Here is a 25,861-nt window from a genome sequence, read left to right on the forward strand (position 1 = left end):
ATGACATTGTTCTGGATCAGCTGCTCCTGTCTGGTCAACTTCTTAGAGAGACCCATAAAGACAGCCTTAGAGTAGTCGAGTCTACTTTATATCCAGTAAACGTGAGTTTTTAGAAATCCTGCTGAGACATATGTACTTTAGTTCTTGATATATTTTTACCATGATAGGAGCCTGATTTTGTAATTGTCTTAATGTCGATTCTTTATGTCTAATAGTTGAGAGATGGTTAATATAATGTAAGAATGTGTTTCTGTATAGCCACTTCCAGAATTGTCCCGAATCCCTGGTCTGGTCTTACCAGGAAGTACCTTCTCTGACTGCCTGATGGTGCTGGAGTTTCTACACAGCTTTGGGAAGGTCCTGAGGTTAGACATAAATCCACACATGCTCAACCTAAATGACCTTCAAGAGGGCTTGCTCAACATTGGGGACGGTATGGGCAAGGTTCAGGACCTGCTGGTGAGCATGCTCTCTGCAGCCGTGTGTGATCCTGGAATACCTGCAGGTCACAAGGTGAGAGTCTGTCAGAACTTCAGCCTTTGTACAGTTGTTGAATTGTAAATGGTTCCTGTACTGTCACTTACTTGTGTATGCACTCACATTCATACAAAAACAAACACACACCTACTACTACTTTGCCATAAAATCTATGGATTCAGACAAAACTAATGTATAAAAGTCATGTATCACCTCTTCATGTATTAATTTGCACTGCTTCTGTAACTAAGGCAGCACAAGTTTCTGTTATTTAAGGTATTTATGAAGCAACTGACAGCCATGACATTATCAATTTCGACTGTCATCTGACAACGATTTAGCCTTTTGGGGCAACAGCCGATGTTTTGGGGCTTCCGGTGCAGCCAGCAGATGAGACTTCCTCCTCCGTGTACCGCTCATTGCTACAGTTAGCAACTTCACTTTCATACTCGACAATTCTACATTTTGGCTTATCTCTATAAACATACATTGCATTTGAATGCAGATACATTTATAAAAAGCTATTAAGAAGCTGAATCATTGTCAGACAATAGCTGATGGGCTGTGAGATTACAGTTCCACTAATGTGTTCCGCTTCTTTTGCTCTCCACACGGATTGTTTACCTGCATGCAACCAAAGCCCTCTCAGACGTGAACTACAGACTGATACCAGGACGCTTCTAATACCAAAATTTTGCCCCTTGCTTACAGATTCTGTGTTCATGTGCAGGCATCTGTTTATAGAGATTATGACAATATGGGAAATTTTGGCAGTGGCTGCCTTTGTATGAGTTCGCAGCAACCCTTACAGTTTTTTTTCACTAGTTTCGTCTAAGCTAACCAATTTACTCCAGTACTCTATGAGGGTATCAGTGTTCAGAGCTCTCGCACAAATACATTTTAAACCATAATTCCGTCAAGGCCATTTGTCCTTCCTGTGCTGAGTGCATGTGATTTGACATTACTACATCTCTTCGTATTACGTGGCTGTCTCAGGCTATGTACACATTGAGTGAGATTGTGCATACAAGGACGAGAGGGAGCAAGACGAAAACATCAAGCATGTTTCATAATAATCCGCACATCCTTAATGTGTCCCAGACACATCCCAGGGGTCACTTAAGTGCTGCATTGCTTGTTTTACCTAACAAAGAGGTAATTGCCCAAAAGGACAGTGTTACAGTGGTTTACCAGACTCCATTGTTCTCATACGAGCTAAACACTTCACCTGCGGTCCGCTCTCATGGGCTATAGTATATAAAAAGGTGTTTTTAGCGTATTTTGTAAAACAATTCAACTTTTTCACACTCTGACTAAACAATATTTTTGAATTGCTCTATTTCTATCAGACTAAGACCGCCTTGGGGGACCACCTGACTAATGTGGGGATCAACCGAGACAATGTGTCAGAGATCCTGCAGATCTACATGAAGGGTCACTGTGAGCAGACAGAGCTGGCTTCTCTGGCCCTCAGCCTCAGGACCAAGTCTTTTCAGGCCCACAGCCCATCACAGAAAGCCTCCATGCTGGCATTCCTGGTTAATGAGCTCTGCTGCAGTAAGGCTGTGATCAGGTGAGGGTCCTGGACTATTCACAGTAAACCAAACTGCCACTGAAATAGGCCCTGGTCATTTTCTGGCTTTGATACATTTGTGTTAAAGAAGTCATTGGTGCCTTTTGAAAATGATTCAGTACGCTGTATAAACGAGTGTTCCTTATCTTCCTGAAGCAATTAATCTGTGTGTCTCAGAGTGAGAAGTATTGGCTTGTTTTATTTATGGGGGCTTCAATTTAAATGGAATAACAGAAGTATGAAAAGGAATATGACAAACTGAAGCCTGATGGACAGTTTCACAAGGTTGCATCAAACTAGTTTTGTGTCATCAGTTTTGCATTAGTGCTGTACATGCTGCAGAGTGCTGCAAACACATCACACTCTTGTTTTATTCTACAAAAATGTCACAGAAACAGGTTTCAATATTGTCTGATACTTTGCAGTGAGATCGACAAAAACATAGATCACATGACCAACCTGAGGAAGGATAAGTGGGCTGTCGAGGGAAAGCTTCGCAAGTGAGTACATGTATCATCTAAGCTGTTATTGGAAGATTCTGGACATACATTTGAACATGTTGTGTTAGTGAACCACATGACGATGCTGAAGAATCTGGATCTTGTCTGAGTTGCACATGAACATATACTCTACGTGCTGACTGTCTGTTTTTGTCTTCAAAGACTCAGGAGCATCCACGCCAAGAAGACGGGGAAAAGAGACAACAGTGTCGGGGGAGAGGACAGCCACAGCTTTGCCATCCCCACGGCCAGAAACAAATGCAAGAGGAAAGAAGGGGACAGTGAGGAAGAAGAGGACGAGGATGACGACAGCGAAGACCAAGGAGACGACGACGATGAGGAGGAAGAAGAATCCGGAGGAAAGAAGGGGAAGAAAGCAGAGATATGTGAAGAGGAGGTCAGTGACAGCATGGTGCTTTTACTGGAGGCAGCAGCTAAGTCGGTGTTTGTTATAGTAAATGTCATCCGGTCTGCTGGCCTCACACTAATGAGATCTTTTCATCTAGGATGACAGTGTACACTCGACCAGCATGGAGGAGCTGGAGAAACAGATCGAGAAAACATACAAGGTAAATTAAACCCTATGACATCCTTTTTTTTTTTCCTTCACGATCAGCTCATGAATTAATATAATAGCCATACTTTCTGTCTCTTTAGCAACAGAGTCAGATCAGACAGAAGTTATTCGACGCATCTCAGTCACTGCGCTCCATGACGATAGGACAGGACCGCTACAAGAGACGTTACTGGGTCTTTCCGCAGTGTGGCGGCATCTTTGTGGAGGGCATGGAGAGCGGTGAAGGTGCAAACCAAAACTGATAGCTCACATTGTATTCACCTTTTTTTGTTGCCAGGATAGAAAGTTCAATGTTTTTTGTGCCTTGACATGACCTTTCCACGCTCACTCAGGTTACGAAGAGGCAGAGAAAGAGAAGACAAAACAGAGGACTGCTCAGGTGATCAGAGTGAAAGAAGAGTCGGAAGAGACAGAGAAGTCGGTGGTCTGCAGCCCAGCACAGAGCACAGACGGTGACACAACCACAGCAGAGAGCCAGCAGGACAAAGACAGCCTCAACCTCTTCCTCCAAAAACCCGGCTCCTTCTCTAAGCTCAGCAAACTCCTTGAAGTGGCCAAAATGGCTCAAGAATCAGGCATCAATTCTCACAACAGCCATTCTGCTAAAGTCCCTACCGCTGCATCTTATCTCTCATATCCCACCTCTCAGACAGCCACTCCTCAGCAGGGGCTGATAGATAAAAAGGATACTTCAGTGCCATCTCTGCTCAAAAGCAGCCCCTGGATAACCTGCAGCCCCCAGTCAAGCCTTCATGACGACCAGCTCGCCAAGGCTCTGATGGAAAAGGGCAGCCAGTGGTTTAGCCTCTTTCCGCGCTCTCCTTGCGACGAGTCCTCAGTCACCTCTGGCTCTAGCCCTCCGGCCCCCTCCTCCTCTCCTCCGCAGACCATCAGCGCCAAATCCCCCTCCTCCCTCTCCCCTAATCCCCCGGCTACAGCCAGCTCCAGCAATCCTGCCAAGATCAATAGCATGCAGTCTTCTATCTTTCAGGTTAGTGGATAATATTGCTATCTCCATCTCCATCACAATTGTTTGCGATCACGCAGTGCTGCTGTTGGAACTCAGACACATGTTTCAAGTGTTATCCACATTACATGATGTTACAAACCATGAGCAACTCTCAGAATCGTTGCAGGGGAGCTGCAGTGGCAAAGCTGGACACTAACTGCTACCACTGTGTTAGCTTATACATTATGCATGTGGTAGTTAAATAAAATGGTTTTTAAAGTGTGTGTGTTTTCCCCCTCAGCAAGTGAAGTCTGGCATTCACCAGAGCACACTGACACCGTGTGACATGTCCAGCGCAGCCACAAGTCCCAGCCCGCCCTTCTCTGGCACTTCTCTACCCTCCATGCTGGATCTGGCCTCACAGTGTGCAGAGGGTAATGGGAACAAGGTCTTCTTTTTGGCAAATAACAACTCTGTCAACAAGAGCGAGACCCCAGAGCCCCTGAGTGACAAGCCTGCTTGTCCCTCATTCCCTGCTGCAGAGGTGGCCAAGACCCAGGACTGCCCTGGTCCTCAGCCTGTCCCCGAGGGTAAGAATGGCTCACTGCCAGAAGGCACATTAGAAGTATGCTGCACTATAGACATTCACTGCCCAGACAGCAGTGGAACAACATGCTATGATGGCTGTGAGTCAGTTCTCCAACTGCCCTACGTTGCTAAAAAATAACCAGTTAAAACAATAGCTTTTCAATTTGTGCACGTGTGTGTGGGCAGAGATGCTGCGTGGCTGGTGGAGGGTGTCAAACATGGAGGAGCTGCACCGTCTGGTCAAAGCCCTCCACAGCCGAGGCATCAGAGAGAAGGTCTTGCAGAAACAGATCCAAAAACATATGGAGTACCTGACACAGCTCTGTGCAAGCAGCAAAGATGGTTGGTCCACATTTCCTCTTCTCTCTTTAAGTCAACAGACATGCAGTGATGTGAAAGTATTGTTTTTTTGACCTTTTGTCATGTGCCACTTGGGTGCACGTAGATTAAATATAATGACATTAGACAGAAGCGTGCAGTCACTCTTGTGTGTATCTGTGGTGGCAGCAATTGATGTGGCAGAGCTGGAGAAGCATGAGGTGAGTGGGGACACAGTGGAGAGTTGGTGTGTTGAGGAGCAGGCCATGGAGGTGGACATCAGCCAGCTGCAGCAGGTCGAGGATCTGGAGAGGAAAGTCATCTCAGCCAGCCTGCAGGTCAAGGTACAGACAAACAGGCATCCTACTCTACCCTTTAGTTTGCCAGTACAGGCTTGGATGGGCTCCTGTGTCCTCACTTTGTCTTTTGTCACGAAATGCTGCTGCGATGACCATATTTCCCAACATCTCCGTCAGGGCTGGATGCATCCTGAGCCGCAGTCAGAGAGGGACGATCTGGTCTATCACGAGCACAAGCTCTTCTCGTCTTCTGCTCCAGAGAAGACTGGACAGAGTGAAACCAGCCAGGAGGAACTTCCTGGCACCATGGTGCGGCGGCCCAACAATCCCCTCGATATAGCTGTCATCAGGCTGGCAGAGCTGGAGAGGAACATCGAGCGAAGGTGCTAAAGAGACCCTTCAGTACAACCCTTCAGATCAGACTGGATAATGTCACTGTGGTGACGAAGGTTTATCCTGCAGTCAGTCTACTGATTCTTAAACAAGCATCTCTTCCCCCTACACTTAGTTTTTGATAACTCGGTAGTGAATGGCTGTTATCAGTCAGTGTGATTATGTTACAGACTGTATATGTGATTGGTGTACCATTAGTCTGTATAGCTGTCTTACTGTCTGTGACCCCAAAGCAGTGAGGAGGAGGCGGCTCCGGGGATGAGGCTGTGGCATAAAGCCCTCAGTGAGGTCCGCAGCTCAGCTCAGCTGTCACTCTGCATCCAGCAGCTGCAGAAATCCATTGCGTGGGAAAGATCCATCATGAAAGTGGTTAGTGACCCTTAATTTCTCTCTCTCACACACAGATTTGTTTATATAGTTTTATCAGACATCTATTTTAACATCAATTTACAGCTCGCATGAAAGATGCCCCTCTATGAAGATCAATGTTTTATGCTGCATGGCTTCACGGTCCATTTCATTAAAAAGAATACAAAAAAAAATACATAAACCTCTTGAAAAGAATCAAGGTTAACACAATATATCTGCACAGCCTGTGTTCCTTAGAGGGGTCTCTCATTAGGCGAAATGTGAACAGAAAGAAAAAGTGTGCCCCTCAATTTACAATACATCATTACTAGACAAAAGCCATATCAGATAATTGCACAATTAGTAACAAATCAACATCAATCAGCATGCATGGCTGCATAGAATCATACAAACCATTAGTTTTTCACAGTGATGCGTCTCAGGTTGAATTCACAGCTACGTATATTTGGTGTTTCCAGCACTGCCAGCTATGTCAAAAGGGGGATAATGAAGAACTGCTCTTACTCTGTGATGGCTGTGACAAAGGCTGCCACACCTACTGCCATAAACCCAAGATCACTACAGTACCTGACGGCGACTGGTTTTGTCCCACTTGTGTAGCAAAGGTACATGTCCTGAATGTGTATTCACATATCTGAGACTCTTTTCTTTTGTCACTTAGATCTATTACAGTAGATGTAAGGGTCCGCAGACCATGTAACTGTCCATTGAGAGGATAGCCGTATCCCATGTACACATCCCGTTAACTGATTTGAATATGATCTGTTCTGTGTGTGTCTCTGCACTAGTCTTCTGTGTGTTCTGTCAATCAGGAAAGTGGTCAGTCCCCCCGGAGCAGGAGGCAACAGAGCCGAACAGCTGGAGGAGGGAAGAAAGGCAGCGAGGTAAAACGAAATGGTAAGCCATCTGCGGGAGGAGAGCTCATCAAAGAGGAGGCTGCCAGCAGCAACAGCCTGCCAAAAAAAGGTACCAAGGAGTTCAAGAAGAGGAAAGGAGATGACAGCCCGCCTGGCTCCCAGGCCGGCCGTGACAGCCCTGTCCCCTGTGTGAAAAGAGCCAAAACGGCCAAAGACAACAACTCAGATGGGCTGGCGATGTGCCGGTAGGCATGAACACATACTCACTGCATGCAAAGGACCTCCTGACAGCATTAACAGATCTACTTTCCCTCTTGCCATTGTGAAAAATCAGTTCATTTTTTAGATGAGCTCTTGTGATACGTATACAACATGTTCATCCATATTCATTGACTTTTACCGCATCATTTCATATCTGCTGCTACTTGTACTCGTTCTCTCCAGAGTGCTGCTGGCTGAGCTGGAGGCCCATCAGCACGCTTGGCCCTTCCTCACACCGGTCGACCACAAAGCCGTCCCCGGGTACAGGAAGGTCATCAAGAAGCCCATGGACTTCTCCACCATCCGAGAAAAGCTCATCAACAACCAGTATGTTTGTGTCACTGTCACAGTGTTGCCTTTTAAGACGACAGACGTATGTGTTCCTCCTGGATTTTTATGTGCATGTCCCAATTTTCCATTTTTGATTCGCACGCTGCGTCTAATTAAAATGAAAACCTTTTCTAATTACAGGTACTCAAATTTGGAAGCTTTCATCGTCGACGTGAACCTGGTGTTTGAGAACTGCGAACGATTTAATGAAGACGATTCGGAAATCGGACGAGCCGGCCACAGCATGAGGAGCTTTTTTGACAAACGATGGACGGAGCTGCTGAAATGAAAAAACAAAAATGAAAACCAGTCTGGACTTTCTGTGCTACTCTCTACATATCAGACTTCATCTTTAGTGTTGGGGGCCTTCTTGTCACCTGTGACACTAAACACACAGTAAGAAAAACACTGACGTGCAATGTGAAGGGACACGTTCTCCTGCTGAGAAAAGACACTTCATGGATTAAAATCTTAAAGTGCAATACTGTTTCCTTTATCAAAACGCACCGACTCTCGGACTCAATGTTGTATTTGGGAAACAAAGATTTCCACTGTAGATAGCTCATTGGCTTTTTTTAAAATCATCAGTACGTTCGCTTCGTGTTTATGTGTGTATTTATTTTCTCACGTATTTATGTTACAGTCCGTCTTTTGTAAGAAAAAGCAGGAAATGGCACACAGCTTTAAAAAAAAACATGAAATATTGTTTTATGGATTATTGAACAAGCCAATAAAAAAGGAATTGTTTACAGCTCTCTGACTGTACTGTAGGGTGCCAGCAGTTCATCTGTGTTAACTGTGTGAAGGACAAGGAGGCATCACTGTCACTATTTACAGGTTATTTCTAACATGTATAGCGTGTACAGTACAGAGTACAGTCTTAAAAATACTGTTAATGCTTAAGGACGATTGTAGCACTTCATATGTCTCATACTGTACTGCACATGTGCTGAATATCAACTCAAAACACTGGTCTCCTCAGTATTGTAGTGCCTGACCTCTGACCTCTTAACAGCGTATGGAGGAGCGAGTTATTTTTATTTATTTATTCTTTTTTTTTTTGTATTTTCAGTGTGTGTGCCGTGTGTGTGTCCTGCACAGTATACTGTAGGAAACCCTTACACAAAATGTAAAACTCTTTAGAGCCTTTCCTCTGAAAAGAATTGATGTGGTGCATCTAGTGTGTTTCATCTCCAAGCATTTCCTTCAGCCAGAGCCTCGTCAGACATCCCGAGGACGGACGTGAAGACCTGCACCGGGCTTCGATCCAGCCGGGAGCGGGACAGTGTCAGGGTCCACCGGAGGCGTCTCAAGACAGCTGAAGCCAGAAGTAACTGTATTTTATTATGAATGTTGTGACATGAGTAGCGACTTTTGTGGGAATATTATTTTTAAATAGTGGGTGTGTGGCACAGATAAAATAAACCTGTTTTTCAAAATAACACCGCTAGGCCTTCACTATCTCCCTTATTCAGGCTTTTTATTATCGTTATTATTCAGAACATTTTTATATCAATATCAATATCTCAATTTGTAAATCATGGATTTCATTTAAAACATTTTAATTTGGTTGATTTTGCTTTAACAACTTAAGTAAAATTGTAGGACACTGGCTTTGAGATTGTTTTACTTGATTTGATGCAGTACCTGTAGTGGAATCAGTACTGTATTTAAGTACAACTTTGGCATACTTGTACTGTAGTGATTCCATATTTTGCTACTTAATACTTCAGTCCACTGCATTCATTTTACAGCTGCTATAGTTACTTTATATATGAAAGGTGATAACAAATAAAATATGACGAGTAAATAAGTTAAAATTAGCTCCACAAGCAGTTAAGACAAAATGCTTTCATTCATTTTTGATAATATGAATAGTTTATAATGCTTTATGAGTACTTTAACCTACTGAACCTTCACACGATTCCTACTTGTGGAATATTTTTGTTTTATTTTAGAGGCAATTGCAGTAAAACAATGAAGTAACTGAGTAAATGGTGGATCAGTTTGTTGAGCAGAGAGAAATCAGCTACACGATCTGATAGGGAATGGAAAACTGGGAAAACTGGACTATGAAGCTTGTGTAACTGGTAATAAAACGGCGTCACATGACTGATAACAGCTGTGCAAGATAGAGCAGACTTCACAGCCGAGCTGGAGGAGGAGGGAGTGGAGACAGGTCACCTGAGGAGCGACACTTTGCGCTCAGAGGTTTGTGTTTTTTAGCGATTTTGACGAACCCGTCGTGCGCTCCGCAGCTCTGCGCCGGCTGTGCGTCATTCCTCTCCAGCCCCCTCGCCCCTCTCACAGGCGGATATTTGAGCATTTTGCGCCACCTTGTGAGAGAACCGCTCCCTCAGAAACATCCCTGTCACAAGATGGTGTCAGTCATTGTCACTCTCAGGCACCACGCAGACGAGGTGAGCTGCTGCGCCTTCTCTCCCTCCCTCCTGGCCACCTCCTCCGGTGATAAGACCCTTCGTGTCTACAGCACGGCCGACTTCTCGGAGCTTCCTTTCTCCCCTCTGTCGGGTCACGGCTACGGGGTTCACTGCTGCTGCTTCAGCTCCTGTGGCGGCTACCTGCTCAGCTGCTCCACGGACGGATCCGTCATCGCCTGGAGGTCGGAGACAGGTGAGGTGGCCGCGACGCTGCAGCACCCGGGCCGCAGTCCGCTCCGAGTGTGCGCACTGGCGCCAGACTCCTGCCTCCTGCTGGCAGGGGCCTGTGATGGCACCGTGGCCCTCTGGGACTTCCCCTCCAAGACATTACGCAGGTACACTTTGACCCACTGTCAATCACATCAACAGTTAAAGCTGCAGTATGTGGAGTGAGAGGACCGGTGTCCTGCCTTATAGTGACATGACTGTCCACACTGTAACTTTACTGTGTTAGTCTGTCTATTGCATGTCTGTCCATCCTGGAGAAACGTCCCTCCTGTCACTCTTCCTGAAGTTTCTTCCATTTCTTGGACAGATTGTGAAGCCCCTTCATGCAAATTTGTGATTTGTGATACCAGGTTATTCAACTCAGACCCCAAAGAAGCTGCGACACTGTGAAAACTAAGATTAAAAACAGAAAGCAATTGTTTGCAAACAAACTGTTTTCTGAAATCAAAAGTCAAAGTCAGCTTTATTGTCAATTCTGCAGTATGTACAGGACAAACAGAGAATCGAAATTGCGTTACTCTTCAACCCTTTTGTGACAGGACATATATTAGAAAAGAGATAAATAAAAAAACTGTACAATCTAAATAAAAACTGTACAAACTAAGTAAGTAAAAACTGTGCAATCTAAATAAGAACTGTACAAATTAAGTAAAAAAACTGTACAATCTAGATAAAAACTGTACAAACTAAGTAAAAATTGTACAAACTAAACAATGAAACATTGAGAATGTAATAGTGCAAATGTAAACGGTAGTGCAAAAAGAATTAGCTTAATAACTGGTGGTGAATAAAGTGACAGTGTGTTGTTTTCCTGAGGGGAGGGGTTCACATCAGTGAGAGTTTGTAGAGTCCAGGGTGTATACGTGTGTGTGTGTGTGTGTGTGTGTGTGTGTGTGTGTGTGTGTGTGTGTGTGTGTGTGTGTGTGTGAGAGTGTGTGTGTGGTGGGGGCATATCAGAGTCCTGTGTGTGTGTGTGTGTGTGTGTGTGTGTGTGTGTGTGTGTGTGGTGGTGGTGGTGGTGGTGGTGGTGGTGGTAGGGGGGGTATTCCAGTGTCCAGCCAGGGAGTGAGTGTGTGTGTGTGTGTGTGTGTTGGGGGGGAAGTTATAGTCCAGGTTGAGTGTTTGTGTGGAGGAGGGGGAGGGCAGGGAGAGAGTTCAGCATCCTGACAGCCTGGTGGACGAAGCTGTCCCGCAGTCTGCTGGTCTTGGCCCGCAGACTCTGCAGTCTCCTCCCTGATGGCAGCAGGCTGAAGAGGCTATGTGACGGGTGGGTGGGGTCTCTCGCAATGCAGAGGGCTTTGCGAGTGAGGCGGGAGGTGTATGTTCCTGAGTCCATGTAGTAACATCCTTCATACAATCACGTGTTCACAAAGTGGTGAACCTCGCTTGTGAACAATTTTTCCAGGATGCTCCTTTCATACCCAATCATGATGCCCTCACCTGTTACCAATCAACCTGTTTACCTGTGAAATGATCCAAACAGGTGTTTTTGGAGCGTTCCACAACTTTCCCAGTCTTTTGTTGCTCCTGTCCCGACTTGTTTGAAACATGTTGCTGCATCAAATTCAGAATAAGCAGATATTTACAAAAATCAATGAAGCTGATGAGGTCAAACATTAAATATGTTGTCTTTGTACTGTATTCAATGGAGTATGTGTCATAAGGGATTAGCAAGTTATCACATTCTGTTTTATTTGTTTTAAACAGCGTCTCAGCTTTTTGATGCTTAAATCAATTGACTTGATTTGACATTTTAAAGCTCCTTTCTTAAGTATTTATCTAATAAATATTCATGTCTACTGTGAGCAACTGTCAAAACAAGTCTTTATCATTTAAAATCTGTGTGCGGGTTATTTTTCTGATTCATCTCTTTGTGCAGAAAATGTCCAAAAAAACATTTGGCCACACATTTCTTTGTATATCCAACCAGCAGTCCAAACCCAAAGAATATCACTGAACCACAACACATTGAGAATAAAAGCATCAAATCCTGACATGTGAGAAGCAGTGAATGTTTGCTGCTTTTCCTTTTTTTTTGAGCTGCAATAAATAAATATTGCAGGTGCTACATAAATAAATATTATTATTTAATGAGAGCTTTGTTCACAGTAAGATGCTGTTTGGGGGGAAATCAAGCTTTCAGGGCCTTGAAACAGCTGGAACTCAATCCGGCCTCTTCAGACATGGTTTGGATTTGTCCTGCGTTGATCTTGAATGAACTGAACCAGTTTTCTCCAGAAAGATTAGAGTTGCTGTACTTCAGGACTGCATCACAGCAGGTTTAATAAGAGACATGTGGGACTAACGAAGAGCAAGGAGCGCAATGAGCTCGACAAGCTCTTACTGACAGCAGCAGCCGACTCACTAATTTGGATGAAATATGTTCATGAGAAATTGTGTGAGGATCATTTTTGAGTAATTTGATCATCATTTTTCACAAGAAATCACATGAATTTTTTTGTGATCTGTTGCAGCTGTACAGGCACCCTCAGCCCTGCTGTGTCTCTCTAATTAAGACTCTCACAGGTGGTTTAAATTATATGTGTAAGTACAGGACTCCATGGCCTCATCCATATTTGTTTTAAAGAGCTAGTTTTAAAGCCAGCATTAATTATTCCAGGCCAAGTCCTGCTCCTTGTCTACCGGTAAACTTTGCTGTTCATGACGAGTGCAGCCGAAGCTGTAAATCTAATGAAATCATCGTCTAATTACAGATGCAGCGCAGTGAGCGAGGCCAGTGTCGTGGCCTGCTGCTTCGCTCCGTGTGGCCAGATGTTTGCGAGCGGCTGCACCCGCGGAGACCTCAAACTGTGGGACACGGAAATCAACCTCCTGCATGCTGAGAGGGACGCCCACGACCTGGGAGTCACCTGCTGCAGCTTCGCACCCCAGTTCAAAGTTGGTCAGTTACTCACTAAGTTAAAGTATTACCAGTAAAAATGTACTTGAAGTATCAAAAGTAAGTACTTGTGCAACAAAATGTTTCCTGTCAGTGTTTTATTATTATATTATTATAAGTGATGTTTTTGGTTAATATTACTGTTGCATTTCACTGCTGTAGGTGTTAAATTGATTTGAACTACTTAATCTACTGCTGGCTAGTTTAATCTACAGCAGTTGAACTGCCCTGTCCCGTGAGAACCACGCATCAACTTTTCATGAACTTTGTGATGTTTTCCAGCTCATCCAAGAGGGCTTTTAAATACTTTGCTTAAGAAGTAGCTCATGAGGAAAAACTTCATCCTTTAGTTAAGAAACATTCAGATTACCAAATTTACGCATTGGTGGTTTTCACTGGACAGGAAAGGTATGAAATTGTAATCAGGAAAGTAGCTAAAGCTGTCAGAGTAAAAAGTACAATATTTGCCTCTGACGTATAGTGGAGAGGTATAAAGTTGCATATGTATTTTAAGTACAAGTACCTCAAATTTGTACTTGAGTGAATGTACTTGCTTACATTTCACCACTGGTTTTGGTTCGTCTTACATAATATAAATTCATCCTGCACAGTTAGTTAAAAGCAACCTGTTGCATTTCATCCTTGAGTCAAACTGACATTTACAGTGTTGGTTGTTCGCCATGTTTGGGGAGGAGAAAGCGTGCCTTTATAAGGGGGTCCGGTTAAATCCAAACACTGTATTTATGCCACTTACGGCTTAAGAGACACTGTCCATGTGTTGTCACACTGCACAAACAGCCCTTCAGATCATATTTGCCTTCTTCTGTTATTGAACTCAGTCGAGCATGAACACTCAGGAAAGGGGAATCTTTGTGTTCTGCAGACGGCTGCTGCGTGGAGCTTCGACTGGCCTCCTGCGGCCAGGACAGCCAGCTGAAAATATGGATCGTTTCCCAGCGTGAAGGAGCAGGTAGGCCGACCCCCCCCCCCCGCGCGCCCCTAAAGCTCTCCCACTCCATCGCCCCTGAGAGACGACCTGCTCGCAGCTTTGACCTTGAAATCTCTCTGCAGAATAGAGGAATTTTATTAGTGCGTGAATAAATCAGCTGCAGACCGGCTCATTAATAATGGATCACTTGAAGACATTCTGCTGAAATACAGCGGAGGACAGAGTGCGGAGAAGCGTTGGGAGGAAGTCAGGTGCATATATCCACTGTGACATTTATATCTCGCAGGACCGACAGCAGAGCGAGGACGTTTCGTGTGTTCCTAGGTTGTGTAACCAGTCTGCAGACTGTATTTTCGACAGTGTGTGTGTGTGTGTGTGTGAACCCGCCATGTTGTTAGTTCCTAAGAGCTGTTGCCGTGGTAACGTCGTTTCTGGGGAGGATGCGATGTGTCCCACGTGGTGACCCGCTGCTGCCCGTGGGGATTATTTGTCTCTGAGCAGCTTGTAGAAGGACGCAGAACAATGTCTGTCCTCACTTCATGTCTTTAACACGCGGTTTTTCACGTACCAGCTCGCCGCTCTGAAATGTGCATTTATCTCGTCCCTGCAAGAGGATTACATGCCCGAGCCCCCTTTTTCACCGCTTTATGAGAGAGAGGGATACAAGTGCTGATGATTCAGGGAAGCCGAGGGGCCAATTTCGAAGCCGGGATCACTGTCAGTGTAGAACATTTTCTAGTCTGTGCTTACTTTGTGTAGCAGCTCTATATTTTTACGGCTCTACATCCAGAGGAAATAGTTTTACTCCAGCTCTGTTTGGTGGCTCAAATCATTCATGCAGCCTTTTCCTTCCACCCAGCGGCAGCAGCCCTCACTCAGAGCCGTGCTGGCGGTTGACATCACGTCATGAATATGCATGCGGTAATAGACTGGCCTCCCACGGAGCCTGAGAACAGGACTCTGACTCTGACGGAGAGGAGGGAGGGTGAATTGAACACACATGTGTTTACAGGCCCATCGTTTCAATGCTGCTACAGACCGGTTAGATGCGGCACGATGAGTTATTGCCCCCCGTCTTCGTGTCTGTGTCAGGTTCACCGCCAAAGAGCAAATCTTTTGTTTCCAAGAAGCCGACTGCAGGTATCACAGCTGCAAGCCGGCAAGAGGTGTGTGTGTGCGCGCGTGTGTCACTTTCAGGGAACTCACCCTAGTGTTTTTGTTAATTTGGTAGCAGAACAAATACACACAATTTTATTTTGAACTCTAACCTTTCTCGTGTGTGTGTGTGTGTGTGTGTGTGTGTGTAGGCTGTGTCATGAAGCTGCTTCACACTCTCAGCAGCCAGTTGGCTCCAGTTCTGTCCTGTGCCTTCTCCTCTGACGGAGAGCTGGTGGTCTCGGGGTAAGACGCACCACACACACACACACACACATTGCTTGTTCTCGTCCTCACATGTGCGAGCAGCTCTTATAAACAGCCCCATCCCCCGTGTTTGGTGACTGGATATTGACTTTTGTGCCTGTCGGGCTTTTTGCTCTGTAAAGTCATTTGTTTTATTGTTTGCTGTGAAATCAGTTGCTCATTTGGGACGAATTAAGTTTGAATTAATCTCTCCTCCGTGTTTAAAATGTCTTCTGAGCTGTAAACAGCAGATGCCACTGCTGAGCACTGATGCTGCCGTTCCCTCACTCGGCCACAGGAGGAGTGCATTTTGTTGTGCTTAAGCTTCTGCTGGGGTCCCTCTCTGGCATTTAATCAAACATAGGGAAGGTTAATCTGCTCTTGTTTGTAGCACTTAGAAACATCTGATTTTTGTTTGACAAGAGTTTCTTCTTCTGTTATTGCTCTGTGATGCAAATGCATGCACACAAATGATGCTGACTTTGTTTACTCTAATTATTCAACAGCTCAGTGGATAAAAGTGTTGCAATATATGATGCGGTAAGTAAAGGTCAAGAGCCACTCGCAGCATGCAGGTATTTTGTTTACCTGTGCTGCTGCAGTCCACTGCGGCAGCACAGGTTTCTTAAACACGGACATGCCGAACATTCCTGCTTTGTCCATGTTTGTTTGCACCTTGTTTACAGAACCTGGGAGCCCTGCTCTACACTCTGAAACAGCACGACAGGTAAATGACCTGACCTCCCGCCGCTATGCAATCTCTGCAGCTATCAGGCAAACAGCAGAATAGGAGTCCCGGTGTTTCGGATCAAAATGTGTGATTTTTTTTCGCTTGATTAGTTTTTCCGAGAAGCGCTCGGGCGCAGTGATGCAATAGTGTATTCTCCAGCGCTGCTTTCCAGACAGTCATTGAAGTGGCACCGCAGGTAGGCACCAGCAGAGCGCTTTGAAGTGCTTGAAAGGATTTAAGATACTGTACGATCTAAGACAGGACCCCCCCCCCCTTTTTTTTTCAAGGGTAGGGGGAACTTGACTTTAAAAGCTGATCTCTTCCTGTGCCAGTTTGAGTCTGTCATACACACCTTTCACATTTCTGCTCCTCTTCCTCCTCCCTGCAGGTATGTGACTGCTGTTGCTCTGTCTCCCACCATGCCGTGGATTGCAACCGGCTCCATGGACAGAACGGTGAACGTGTGGAGAATCGGAGACGGAGTGAGCAGAACTGGTACATACTTAACAGAGGATTGTGTAGGTCGGCGCTTACAAATGAACAATCACTCCTTTTATAAAAAAACAAAACAGACCGTTAGCAGTGGTTCAAAGCCCAGAAGCCATTTAGAGCGCCTGAGCCTTCCCAAAAGAGTGTTTTGGGAGATATCCAGCAGGAGAAGCTCCCATTACGTGCGTATTGCTGTCTGGCTGCGGTGTCTAGAGGAGCAATTGTGATTGATGTTTATTGGTGCAGCGGCTCAAACTACCACCGAGCCTCAGAGAGGTGCTGTTATGGAGGTGAATCCTCTTAAAAAGCCAACATGAAAGAAAACATTTGGAATACTAAATGAAAAGGTGCAATCGTCAGACATCTGGAGGCCTTGAAGCTTCATCAGGGCAGCTCCCCGTCCGCCATTAGTCAGCCTGATGTTGACAAAGCAAATACCATCTCAGTGAAGATCTGCCTTTTTTGTGCCTCTGCCTCTTTCACTCTGTTTCCCCCTTCCTTTAATCTTCTTTCTTCTCACATATTAAAGTTATTCCCTTTTATGTTTTTTTCTGCAGCAGCTGAATCGATGCAGACGGCGTGCCAAGGTAAATAAATGCATCGCTCGCCCTCAGAAATCCTCGGTTATTCGCAGTTGCTCTTTGAGCTGAAAGCCGCCGCTCTTTTATTTGAATGTGACTGGTTCAGATATCACAGCCCAGGTGTTCAGATAATTTAATGTGTCGATCCGCTGAAGACGTCTTGTCTTTTGAGCTGTTGTTGCAGCGTCCTGTTTCCTTTTTTGCAGGCGGTGAAAAGCTCTTCTTGTGATTTTGTGTTTGTGCTGTGTGTAAACTGTGCACCATATTGTGTGAACCTAAAAAAGGTGCTTTGGTGAAGCTAATGGGATAAAATTTTAAATACAATGAAATAGCAGCTGTCTGGTTTTTAAGGATAAGGCTGCCGTTATTCATTGTTTTTGTTAATGACAGCAAATCCCACGAGGAGACCAAAACCAACAGTGTGTCGGCCTGCCTCTCTCTCAGTCTCTGAGCCTGTTCGCTGCTGAAATGTTAAAAATGTGTCACAAATCTTGAGTTTATTTTCAATGAGACTCAGCGATTTCTTAAAAGGAAAGGACACTGTAGCTTTTAGCCACGCTAGCTGACTCTACGCATGGAAACGTCGGTCCAGACTGAAATTATTGATTAGCTATCAGATTTAATGGCATGAAATGTGGTGCAGACATTGTTGCTCCCCCTGGATTCAGAGGAAAAATACTTTGCTTTATGACTGAATTCCTGCTAAGCTAATGACCTTCCCATCAGCCACAGCTGTACTTTGCGTTTAGTGCTAATTAGCAAGTGTTAACATGTTAGCATGCTTAACTATGATGGTGAACATGATAAACATATCTGCTAAACAGTAGCATGTTAGCATTGTCACTGTGGTCAGGTTAGCATGCTGACATTCAGCAGATATAATGGTTGTCATGTTCACCATAGTTAAGCATGCTAACATGAAAGGCATATCTGCTAAACAATAGCATTTTAGCATTGCCATTATGGACAGGCTTGCATGCTGATGTTAGCACCTGAGCAGCTAGCTGCGTCTGAGTCTTGAGGATGTTTGTTTGAATGGCACCTTTTAACGAGGCAATTTAAAGTTTTATATGAGATGAAAAAGACAAGTTAATATAAAAAGACACTTGAATTAATTTAAAAATAAGATAAAATGGAATAAAACAAAATAAATTTCACTGCAGCACATGAGTCCTAGACACACATATTCCACTCAGGTGTTTTTAACTTAGTCTTGATTGACTCCCCCATCGCTCTCCTGGTGGTTTAGTTTTGCTGCACCTGTTCGGCGGTGCAGCTTACCCTGTTATCATCCTCATTAGTGCACAGTTTGGGGACATCAAGTGATTCTCAGAGTGATTGAAAGCACCTGTGTTTGTGGGCAGAATCCTGAATGAAAGGGGGTTTTAAGCCTCAATTTTAAACAAGCCGAGAGTTGGAGCTGACCTCACGTTTTCTCGAAGTTTCTTCCATATATACGGCGAATAGAAACAGAGCGCTGCTGCTCCGTGCTCAGCTTGCTCATGATGTATCAGCAGATCAGAAATTTATTTTGGCCTCAAACCATCCAAAGCTTTATAAAACCTGTAGTGATATTTACATAGGAGTAAAGTTTATTGGGGACTATTCAGCTGCAGATTAATCCACATCAGGCATGGCCGTGAGTATTTATGGCAGGAGGTGCTGACCGTGCTTGTGGATGTGATGGATGGATGCATGATGTCATCCAGTGCGAGTATAATGTATTTTTATAGCTTTTGGACAATAATTGAGGTGTATGGCACAGACGAATAAACTATCAGGCTTTAGCTGCACAGATGATACTTGTTAGGAGAATCAGTTCTTTGCTGGTTTTGGCCTTTTCGTGGGATTTGTTGACAATAAGACAGCTAGACTGCGGCCAGACCTCTCTGCACTGTAAACAATGGAGGTGATGAAGAGAGCTTCATACGTGCGTCTGTCCAAGTAATTACACACCGCAGTCTGCGCTGACCCAGTCTGCAGCGAGGTTTTCATGCTTTTGGCTCCGTGTTGCCGTGACTCAGCCTCCTAGACTGGGAGACTCCACACCTTATCAGCCAAGGCTGCAGAGAGGAGGTGGTGTCGCTCCGCTCGCTGTCGTGCAGACCCAATAAGTGGATGTTTCCACTCAGCGCAACTGTGCTAGGGGCAGGATTTCTGTCTCCATAGTTTCATTCTAGCCAAAAAAAGAAAATCACTTTTAAACAACATAGCAATTTTAGTTTTGTTTTGTTTTTTCTTGTTTTTTTTTTATAGATAACCTCATGATGGCCCCATGTTGACAATTATGGATATTTCCAGTGCAGCTGCAACAGAGGGCAATAAGGACACATTTTAAGCCACATTAGCTGCTAGCAGTGTCAGTCAGTCGATCAGCCCACCGCTTCGGTCCAGACTGAAATATCTCAACAGCTACTGGTTGGCTCGAGCTTGAATATTTACTATCCAAGAGCAGCTCTAGACGAGCTGGAGGCTCAGGCATGTGCAAGGCCACAGTCGTCTGTGGAGGGAAATATGGACTGATTGTGCTCCGTTGTTTAGCTTAGGAGGTAGGAAAAGGTGGTAATGAGCGTCACCTCCCACTCTTCAGGGTCATCCTTCACGTGGCTAATGATGGGCGATGAGAAGCACGAGGCCGCTGTGAGGTGTCATTAACGGGGCCGCCACACAACAGGCCAGTGTGTTTCAGCCTCGTGTGACAAATGACGGCCGCTCACGCACGCAGGGTCACGTGAAGGTTGATTAGCTGCACACTGGTGTGTGTGTGTGTGTGTGTGTGTGTGCGCACGTGGGAAACTAATAGTCTCAGCATCAGCAGAGAAAGTGTGTCCTTTCTGTGGAGTGTCGGGGAAACAGTTTGTTTGCATCAGATACGTTTTGTTGCAGGGGACTGGGGGGGTATAATGGCAGAGCGCTTCCTCCCTTCCTGTTGTATGTTTTGCAGGAAGGAAGTTGCCGGGTCACTCCAGGCTGCTGGTTGCTGATTGGTCGGAGGAGGATGTGCAGACTTGGCTGTGCGAGGAAGGACTGCAGGAGCTCGTCAGCATCTTTAAAGCCAACAACATCGACGGACCAGAGCTCAGCCAGCTGAACAAGGAAACGGTCAGAGAGCTGGGAATTGGTGAGTGTGGAGTATAAAACACAGTCACAGAACACACACACACACACACAGGGACGCTAGGATTCAGTGTTTTTTGTGGGGATTTACTGTTTGATCCTAAAACATGACAAGCCCGAATCGGATAGCATGATAAAAGCCGCTTTTTATCGATGCTCTGATTTATCGCCCCTCCCTCAACTCTCCCCAAACAGCGATGTGATTCAGGGACGCGAGGCTGCAGCACTTCTATCTGCTTATACAATCACAAATCACGCTGTGAGGACAGTACCCCGCTGCATGACCTTTACGTCACAAACAATGATAATCCCCCTGAAAATAAGATTAGTCCATTCAGGGTCATGCAAGGTCTCGGTGTACAAACTACAGCCAGGAAACCCAAAACATTCGTCCCTGCAGTGGGTGGACTCATGTGGACGTCAACACTGCAGTCAGGCTGTAAAGGAATAGTTTTTGACTATTTGTGAAAGTAATGCTTATTTGCTTTCTTGCAGTTAGGTCGGGTTGATGCCGCTCTTATCTTAGCTTAGCATAAAGACCTTTTACACTTCAGTTGTTGTTTCACAAATGAAACATAAGAGATAAAACGTATTAATGAGTGAGTTTCAGGGAGGCTTGTACAGGGATTTGCTACCCTCAGACAGAGCTAGGCTAGCTGTTTCCCTCTGTTTCCAGTCTTTATGCTATGCTAAGCTAACTGACTGACTGCTTCAGCGTCATATTTACTGTGCAGACTTTAGAGTGGCATCAAACCTCATCTAATACAAAACAACGAATAAACGCATTTCCCCAAATGTTCCTTAAGTCTGCTTATCTATTGTATGTTTGTCCGTTATTTTAAAGGAAATAAGAACTGCTCAACAGACTCGAGTAAAATTAGGTAAAAAGTAAAACCACAGGCCAAGAAACAAGTGATGAGTTAGTGCTGATCATGTGACTCTTTATAAAGCCTTTTGTTTTTGTTCAAAACCTCTCCTCTCCTTCATAACCTCCAAAACTGTACGACTGAAACTCTGTTTTCCAAGAAAGATGAAAATATGTGTAGGCACTCTGTGCATCACATTCATAAAACCTGCGTGTACACTGCCTGTCTATGAATCTTATTGTGAAACTTGATGCACAAGCACAAGCCTGGCTTCCACTCCCACAGTTAGCCGGAGATGGATGTCAACACGCCTTTAATCACACGTATACATACCAATACTAAAATATTCTCCTTCAGTGAACAGAATGGCAAAGAAAACACAGTTTCACTGACTCAATAAACTTAGTAAACTATTATGCATGTGACTATTTATAGCATCTTAATAGCAGCCATAAGGATTTAGTTAACATTTCTGATAAAGAAACAGAAAGTGTTTCACAATAAAGGATAAAAAAAGAAGGACATAAGCACAGTGAGATAGTATAATTAATTTATAAATGCACCTTTTGAAAGGTAAAAGGCTAGTGAAGAATGTTGCATTAGATTTGATCTCTCACCTCATTTTGTCACAAACACAAACCCGCATGTGCACCTGGTCAGAAATATGCATGAGGTGCACACACCCTCACTGCAGATTAAAACCTAATTACTCTCTGTTGAAATAACACATTTAGGGGATTGTTAACCTTGTATTTGGTGTCCTTGCTGGAGCTATCAGTGCTTTCTAGTTAGTATTTCGCTTCAGCTAAGCACGGTGCCATCTTAAATTCTAATTTTTACGCAGTTTTGAAGGGAATGTAGCCGACCGTTGGATGTCCTGATGTCCAGAAAAGCCGTCTTTACTCTGATTACGGCTACTTCGTGCCGACTGTAATCATGTAACTAGCATCACAGCCTCACGCTTAATCATGGCAAAAACACCCTATTGGCATTTGTTGTGTTTGCCTTAATTGGACAGCAGTGGGCACAAACGCTAAAGCCAACATCTCATGCTGCTCCGCTATGCAAAGCATGTCCTATGGACCGAGCATCTCGTCGCCATGCGTTTGGTATGGAGGACAGCTCTCATCATTAACACGGAACGAGGACAGAGGAAACAGCAGATTGCCACATTTCCTGTCCTTTCTGTGCTGCGCAACCAACAACTATCATTTTCTATGCATGCTGTGAGTGCGCACAGACACACACACACAGCAAATTAGATTCCAGCACACTTCACTTGATGAAATATTCATGAATCTTTGAGTAAGAGGAGGAAAAAAGTTTCTCCTGGATATAATTCAGTGTATCTCAGTGGAGACAGCCTCATTCTGCAGCTTTATTGTAGCGTCTCATCAAATTATCAATCTAAATGTAAAGTGGACAGTATAGGACTAATGGCTTGTGGGAACTTATGGAAATCTTAAACCCTGCACAGCTGTTAAGTGCAGTTCTTCTCTCCAGGTTCAGTTTATTGAACGAATTAGACGACTTAATGGGTTCAGTGTGTTTCGCAGAGAGAAGGCATTTTGATTAAGCACTATCACTTTTCCCGTCGGATCCAAACTATTTGTGATTGCGACAGCAGCCCTCCCCCACCCCCCCCCCACCCCCCCACCGCTGCATCTGTCTGGTTTACTGAACACAGGAGTCTCAGGGCGCTGACTTCCACCATTAGACAGCCACATAGTATTTGTGATGTGCACTTGCTTTTCCCCGTGCTTCCTGCTCCATGAATGAGTGCAAAATTAAGACGCATTCACAGCACGTCATTCACTGCAGCGAGAGAAATAGCCGGTCTTTAGCGCACAGTGGCTGACTGTGAAGAAAAAAATGGATCATGTTTCTTCAGAACATGGTGCCCCTATACGCCGCTTGAGCAAAAATAGAGATTTTAATCCTATTCAGACTAAACAGACTCCTTATTCTAAACCAAAACTGCACAGAATCCATCCAGAAGTCTCTCCCATCTGTTAAATTCACACAGTGATCAGACGCAGCTTTAAGCCACAGTTTTATCACGTGGTCCAGAAATCATCCCTTTCGGTCTTGACATCATTTCCAAAGTCGTTAACTCGTACCTAGAAGCAGATGGTTTATTAAGCATCCCCAGCACAAACACTCTCGTATTCCCTCATTCAGGAGTGCGAGGACGCGGAGGTCTGCGGCTTTTTTTCGGGGAATTTGGGGGTTTTAGCAACACGGGGGGCAGTTTACATTCTAGATCGGTTGATTCCAGGTTTATTTGTTTTTTTAGACTCAACATATTAAATTTGAGCCGCCTGCACAGAGGCATTAAAATACAGGTAGCAAACAATTATCTAAACCTTTAACATGTAACTAATTAATACAAACCATCTTTCTACCTTTCTCACAGTTTAAAATGTTGCACAGTGTAACCAGTTTCAAAGTATCATAGAAATAGGAGTGAAATACAGTCGGGAAATGGATGGAATAGTGCGACAGGCAGCGATTTTATCTAACAATATATTTGAGATAAAAATCTCTTCAGGATTCGAGGATGCATGCCAGAAAACGTCCCTGCAGCTGCTCTCACTCACTGTATCTCTGTCTGACCCGCACCTCTGCTGCCACCGTACGCGGACACATCACTAATCATGTGGCTGTAAAGGTCCTCCCTCCATTGTGGCCGGTGGTGAAATTTGCAGCTGATGACACACTCAGAGGGTGCTGTCAGCGGGCAGCTGTGTGAGCAGGGGGATTTTTTCCCCCTTTTTTCTTTGGAGTTTTTCTTCTTGAGGAGAATAACGAGCGATGTTGACTTTGAACTACAACCCACACAAACTCCCTCAAGGGAGAGACACCTCGGCGGAGTTGTGAAGCCATCATCACGCGGTCTGGGTCTTTGTGTCTGAGCACAGATTGATTGAGTGGAGGTCCAGATTTACTCCGGCCTTTGTTTAATTTGAGAGAGCAGAGAGGACAGTTAGTCTGTCGAGTGTCCGTCGTCTCGCTGGTTCACTAAAAGGCTTCAGGATTTCACATAAACCACCTCAAATTTAAATATGTCAATATGATCCTAACACTAATTCCTTAATGACACATTAATGATTAAATGTTGGACGCAATCTTTGCTTCACTTTTTAAGTTGTAAGTGTCAAGAAATGGCCGTCATGTGATTTACCAGTCGTGCTGAGCAGAATACTGAGCAGTGTGTTGGTCTCTCAGAGTCTGTGGGCCTCCGCGGTCGCCTCATGAGGAAAATCGAGGCCCTGAAGGCAGAGCAGAGCGGTTCAGAGGCCCCAGATGAGTTTCTGTGTCCAATCACCAGAGAGCTGTTGAAGGATCCAGTCATAGCTGCAGGTTAGACCACAAACGCAAAAACCACGATTCATTCTCTACAGATCTGTTTTCTCTTCTGCATACAGTCCATCATTATCTGAGTGTATAAGGTGTCAACTGCTACTCCACAGATGGGTATTCCTATGAGCGAGAATCCATCGAGAGCTGGATCAGGGGCAAGAACAAAACCAGTCCCATGACGAACCTGCCCCTGCAGACCACGCTCCTCACCCCGAACAGATCGCTGAAGACGGCAATAACACGGTGGAAGTCGAGCCAGTAGACGGCAGCTCGTTGTAGCTTGTTTGCCAGAATCCAAAGGAGCAGGTACTTCATCATTAAACAGGAATCTCTGATCTGGTAACACATCAGCTTATTATCGCTGAGGAAGTAATTGCCATTAATAGTTTTGCTCAGGGCACCACTGAAGAGTCACAAGTTTGACAAAATAATCAGAATCTGATGTCTAAGATAAGTCGATGGTAATTTGCCCAGTAAATATAGAGTCCTGTTTAGCAAAGTGCCTGCAGACAAGCCGATCCTGAGTCATTATACTGTGTATCTGAAGATACTATCACTTTAAAGGTGCAATATGTAAGAAATGGCCACCTGTCGAATTTCTACTCCAAACAAATGGAGGCAGCATGTCACCAGAGTAACTGCTAACTGCTGCTAACTGTTGCTGCTGGGACCGGGAGCAGTGTTGGTGTTTACACCTCTGGCACTGGAGCTCCAGACCACCAGGAGGACGAGGTTTTCAGGCCCAGAGCAGGTCAACCCAGCAGGGAATGCTGGCGGGGAGCAGCAACTTCGGTAAATGTTGCTGCAACACAGTAAACAGACATCTTTAACATAACATATTCTTACATATAGTTCCTTTAAAGCCACAACACATAACTTTTGAATGTAGAAGTAAAAGTTGAATAAATCATACCCTTGCTTCACTCAGTACACTCTGGGCCTTACATCTGATGCGAGCAGCAGCAAGCAGTGGCTAATATTAGCTAATTCTAGCAAACCTTAGATATTGCTGTGCAACATTAATAAGTCATTTTGTTGATAACGACTATTCTCTACGATTGCTAAAAAGGAAAAGGAAACATGGCATACCTCGCCAAAGAATGGAAGTTTAATGTCCTGTAATTGCCATGTGTGGCCACAGTGGCCGCTGTTCAGCTGAACTCTTTGTTGGTGCTTTGCGTTTCCCTGCTGCTTTTCAGCACTCATCAAACGTGTGTTTGTATGTTTAAATTCCTGTTGAGGTTCATGGTAATTATTAAATGTCTTCTTATCGTAGGCAGTGTTTTAGAATAAAAGTCAGCAGAGC

General features: G+C 44.6%; 2 protein-coding genes across 10 annotated transcripts in view; both read left to right on the forward strand.

The window, feature by feature from the left end:
* LOC121616064 (bromodomain adjacent to zinc finger domain protein 2B) overlaps positions 1-8,916 on the forward strand; it is a 53,117-nt gene extending 44,201 nt beyond the window's left edge. For 5 of the 9 annotated variants that reach the window (XM_041950676.1, XM_041950678.1, XM_041950680.1 and 2 more), the window contains 16 exons: positions 259-513; positions 1,827-2,050; positions 2,476-2,550; positions 2,713-2,947; positions 3,057-3,119; positions 3,208-3,352; positions 3,460-4,118; positions 4,378-4,666; positions 4,851-5,006; positions 5,172-5,326; positions 5,459-5,664; positions 5,908-6,043; positions 6,502-6,648; positions 6,832-7,145; positions 7,345-7,488; positions 7,633-8,916. In XM_041950676.1, coding sequence (XP_041806610.1) covers positions 259-513; positions 1,827-2,050; positions 2,476-2,550; positions 2,713-2,947; positions 3,057-3,119; positions 3,208-3,352; positions 3,460-4,118; positions 4,378-4,666; positions 4,851-5,006; positions 5,172-5,326; positions 5,459-5,664; positions 5,908-6,043; positions 6,502-6,648; positions 6,832-7,145; positions 7,345-7,488; positions 7,633-7,780 — 3,351 coding nt within the window. In that variant the 3' untranslated portion in view covers positions 7,781-8,916. The remainder of the gene's footprint in view (positions 1-258; positions 514-1,826; positions 2,051-2,475; positions 2,551-2,712; positions 2,948-3,056; positions 3,120-3,207; positions 3,353-3,459; positions 4,119-4,377; positions 4,667-4,850; positions 5,007-5,171; positions 5,327-5,458; positions 5,665-5,907; positions 6,044-6,501; positions 6,649-6,831; positions 7,146-7,344; positions 7,489-7,632) is intronic. The other 4 variants (XM_041950679.1, XM_041950683.1, XM_041950684.1 and 1 more) reach the window with 2 other exon arrangements.
* Positions 8,917-9,869: 953 nt separating this feature from the next.
* LOC121615785 (WD repeat, SAM and U-box domain-containing protein 1-like) lies at positions 9,870-25,847 on the forward strand. The gene is made up of 11 exons (XM_041950219.1): positions 9,870-10,267; positions 12,875-13,062; positions 13,943-14,029; positions 15,316-15,409; positions 15,916-15,949; positions 16,096-16,136; positions 16,528-16,634; positions 17,186-17,215; positions 20,154-20,330; positions 24,421-24,555; positions 24,666-25,847. Exons 1-11 carry the CDS (start codon positions 9,870-9,872, stop codon positions 24,815-24,817), a joined length of 1,443 nt encoding a protein of 480 aa, XP_041806153.1. The 3' UTR covers positions 24,818-25,847.
* Positions 25,848-25,861: the final 14 nt, after the last annotated feature.

This window comes from Chelmon rostratus, chromosome 13, assembly GCF_017976325.1.
Source record: "Chelmon rostratus isolate fCheRos1 chromosome 13, fCheRos1.pri, whole genome shotgun sequence".
Classification (NCBI taxonomy): domain Eukaryota; kingdom Metazoa; phylum Chordata; class Actinopteri; order Chaetodontiformes; family Chaetodontidae; genus Chelmon; species Chelmon rostratus.

Coding starts and splice junctions, on each gene's coding strand:
- LOC121615785 (XM_041950219.1), top strand. CDS start 9,870: ATGGTGTCAGTCATTGTCACTCTCAGGCACCACGCAGACGAGGTGAGC. Junction 13,063..13,942: donor CGCACCCCAGTTCAAAGTTG/GTCAGTTACTCA, acceptor TGTGTTCTGCAG/ACGGCTGCTGCGTGGAGCTT. Junction 16,635..17,185: donor AGACGGAGTGAGCAGAACTG/GTACATACTTAA, acceptor TTTTTTCTGCAG/CAGCTGAATCGATGCAGACG.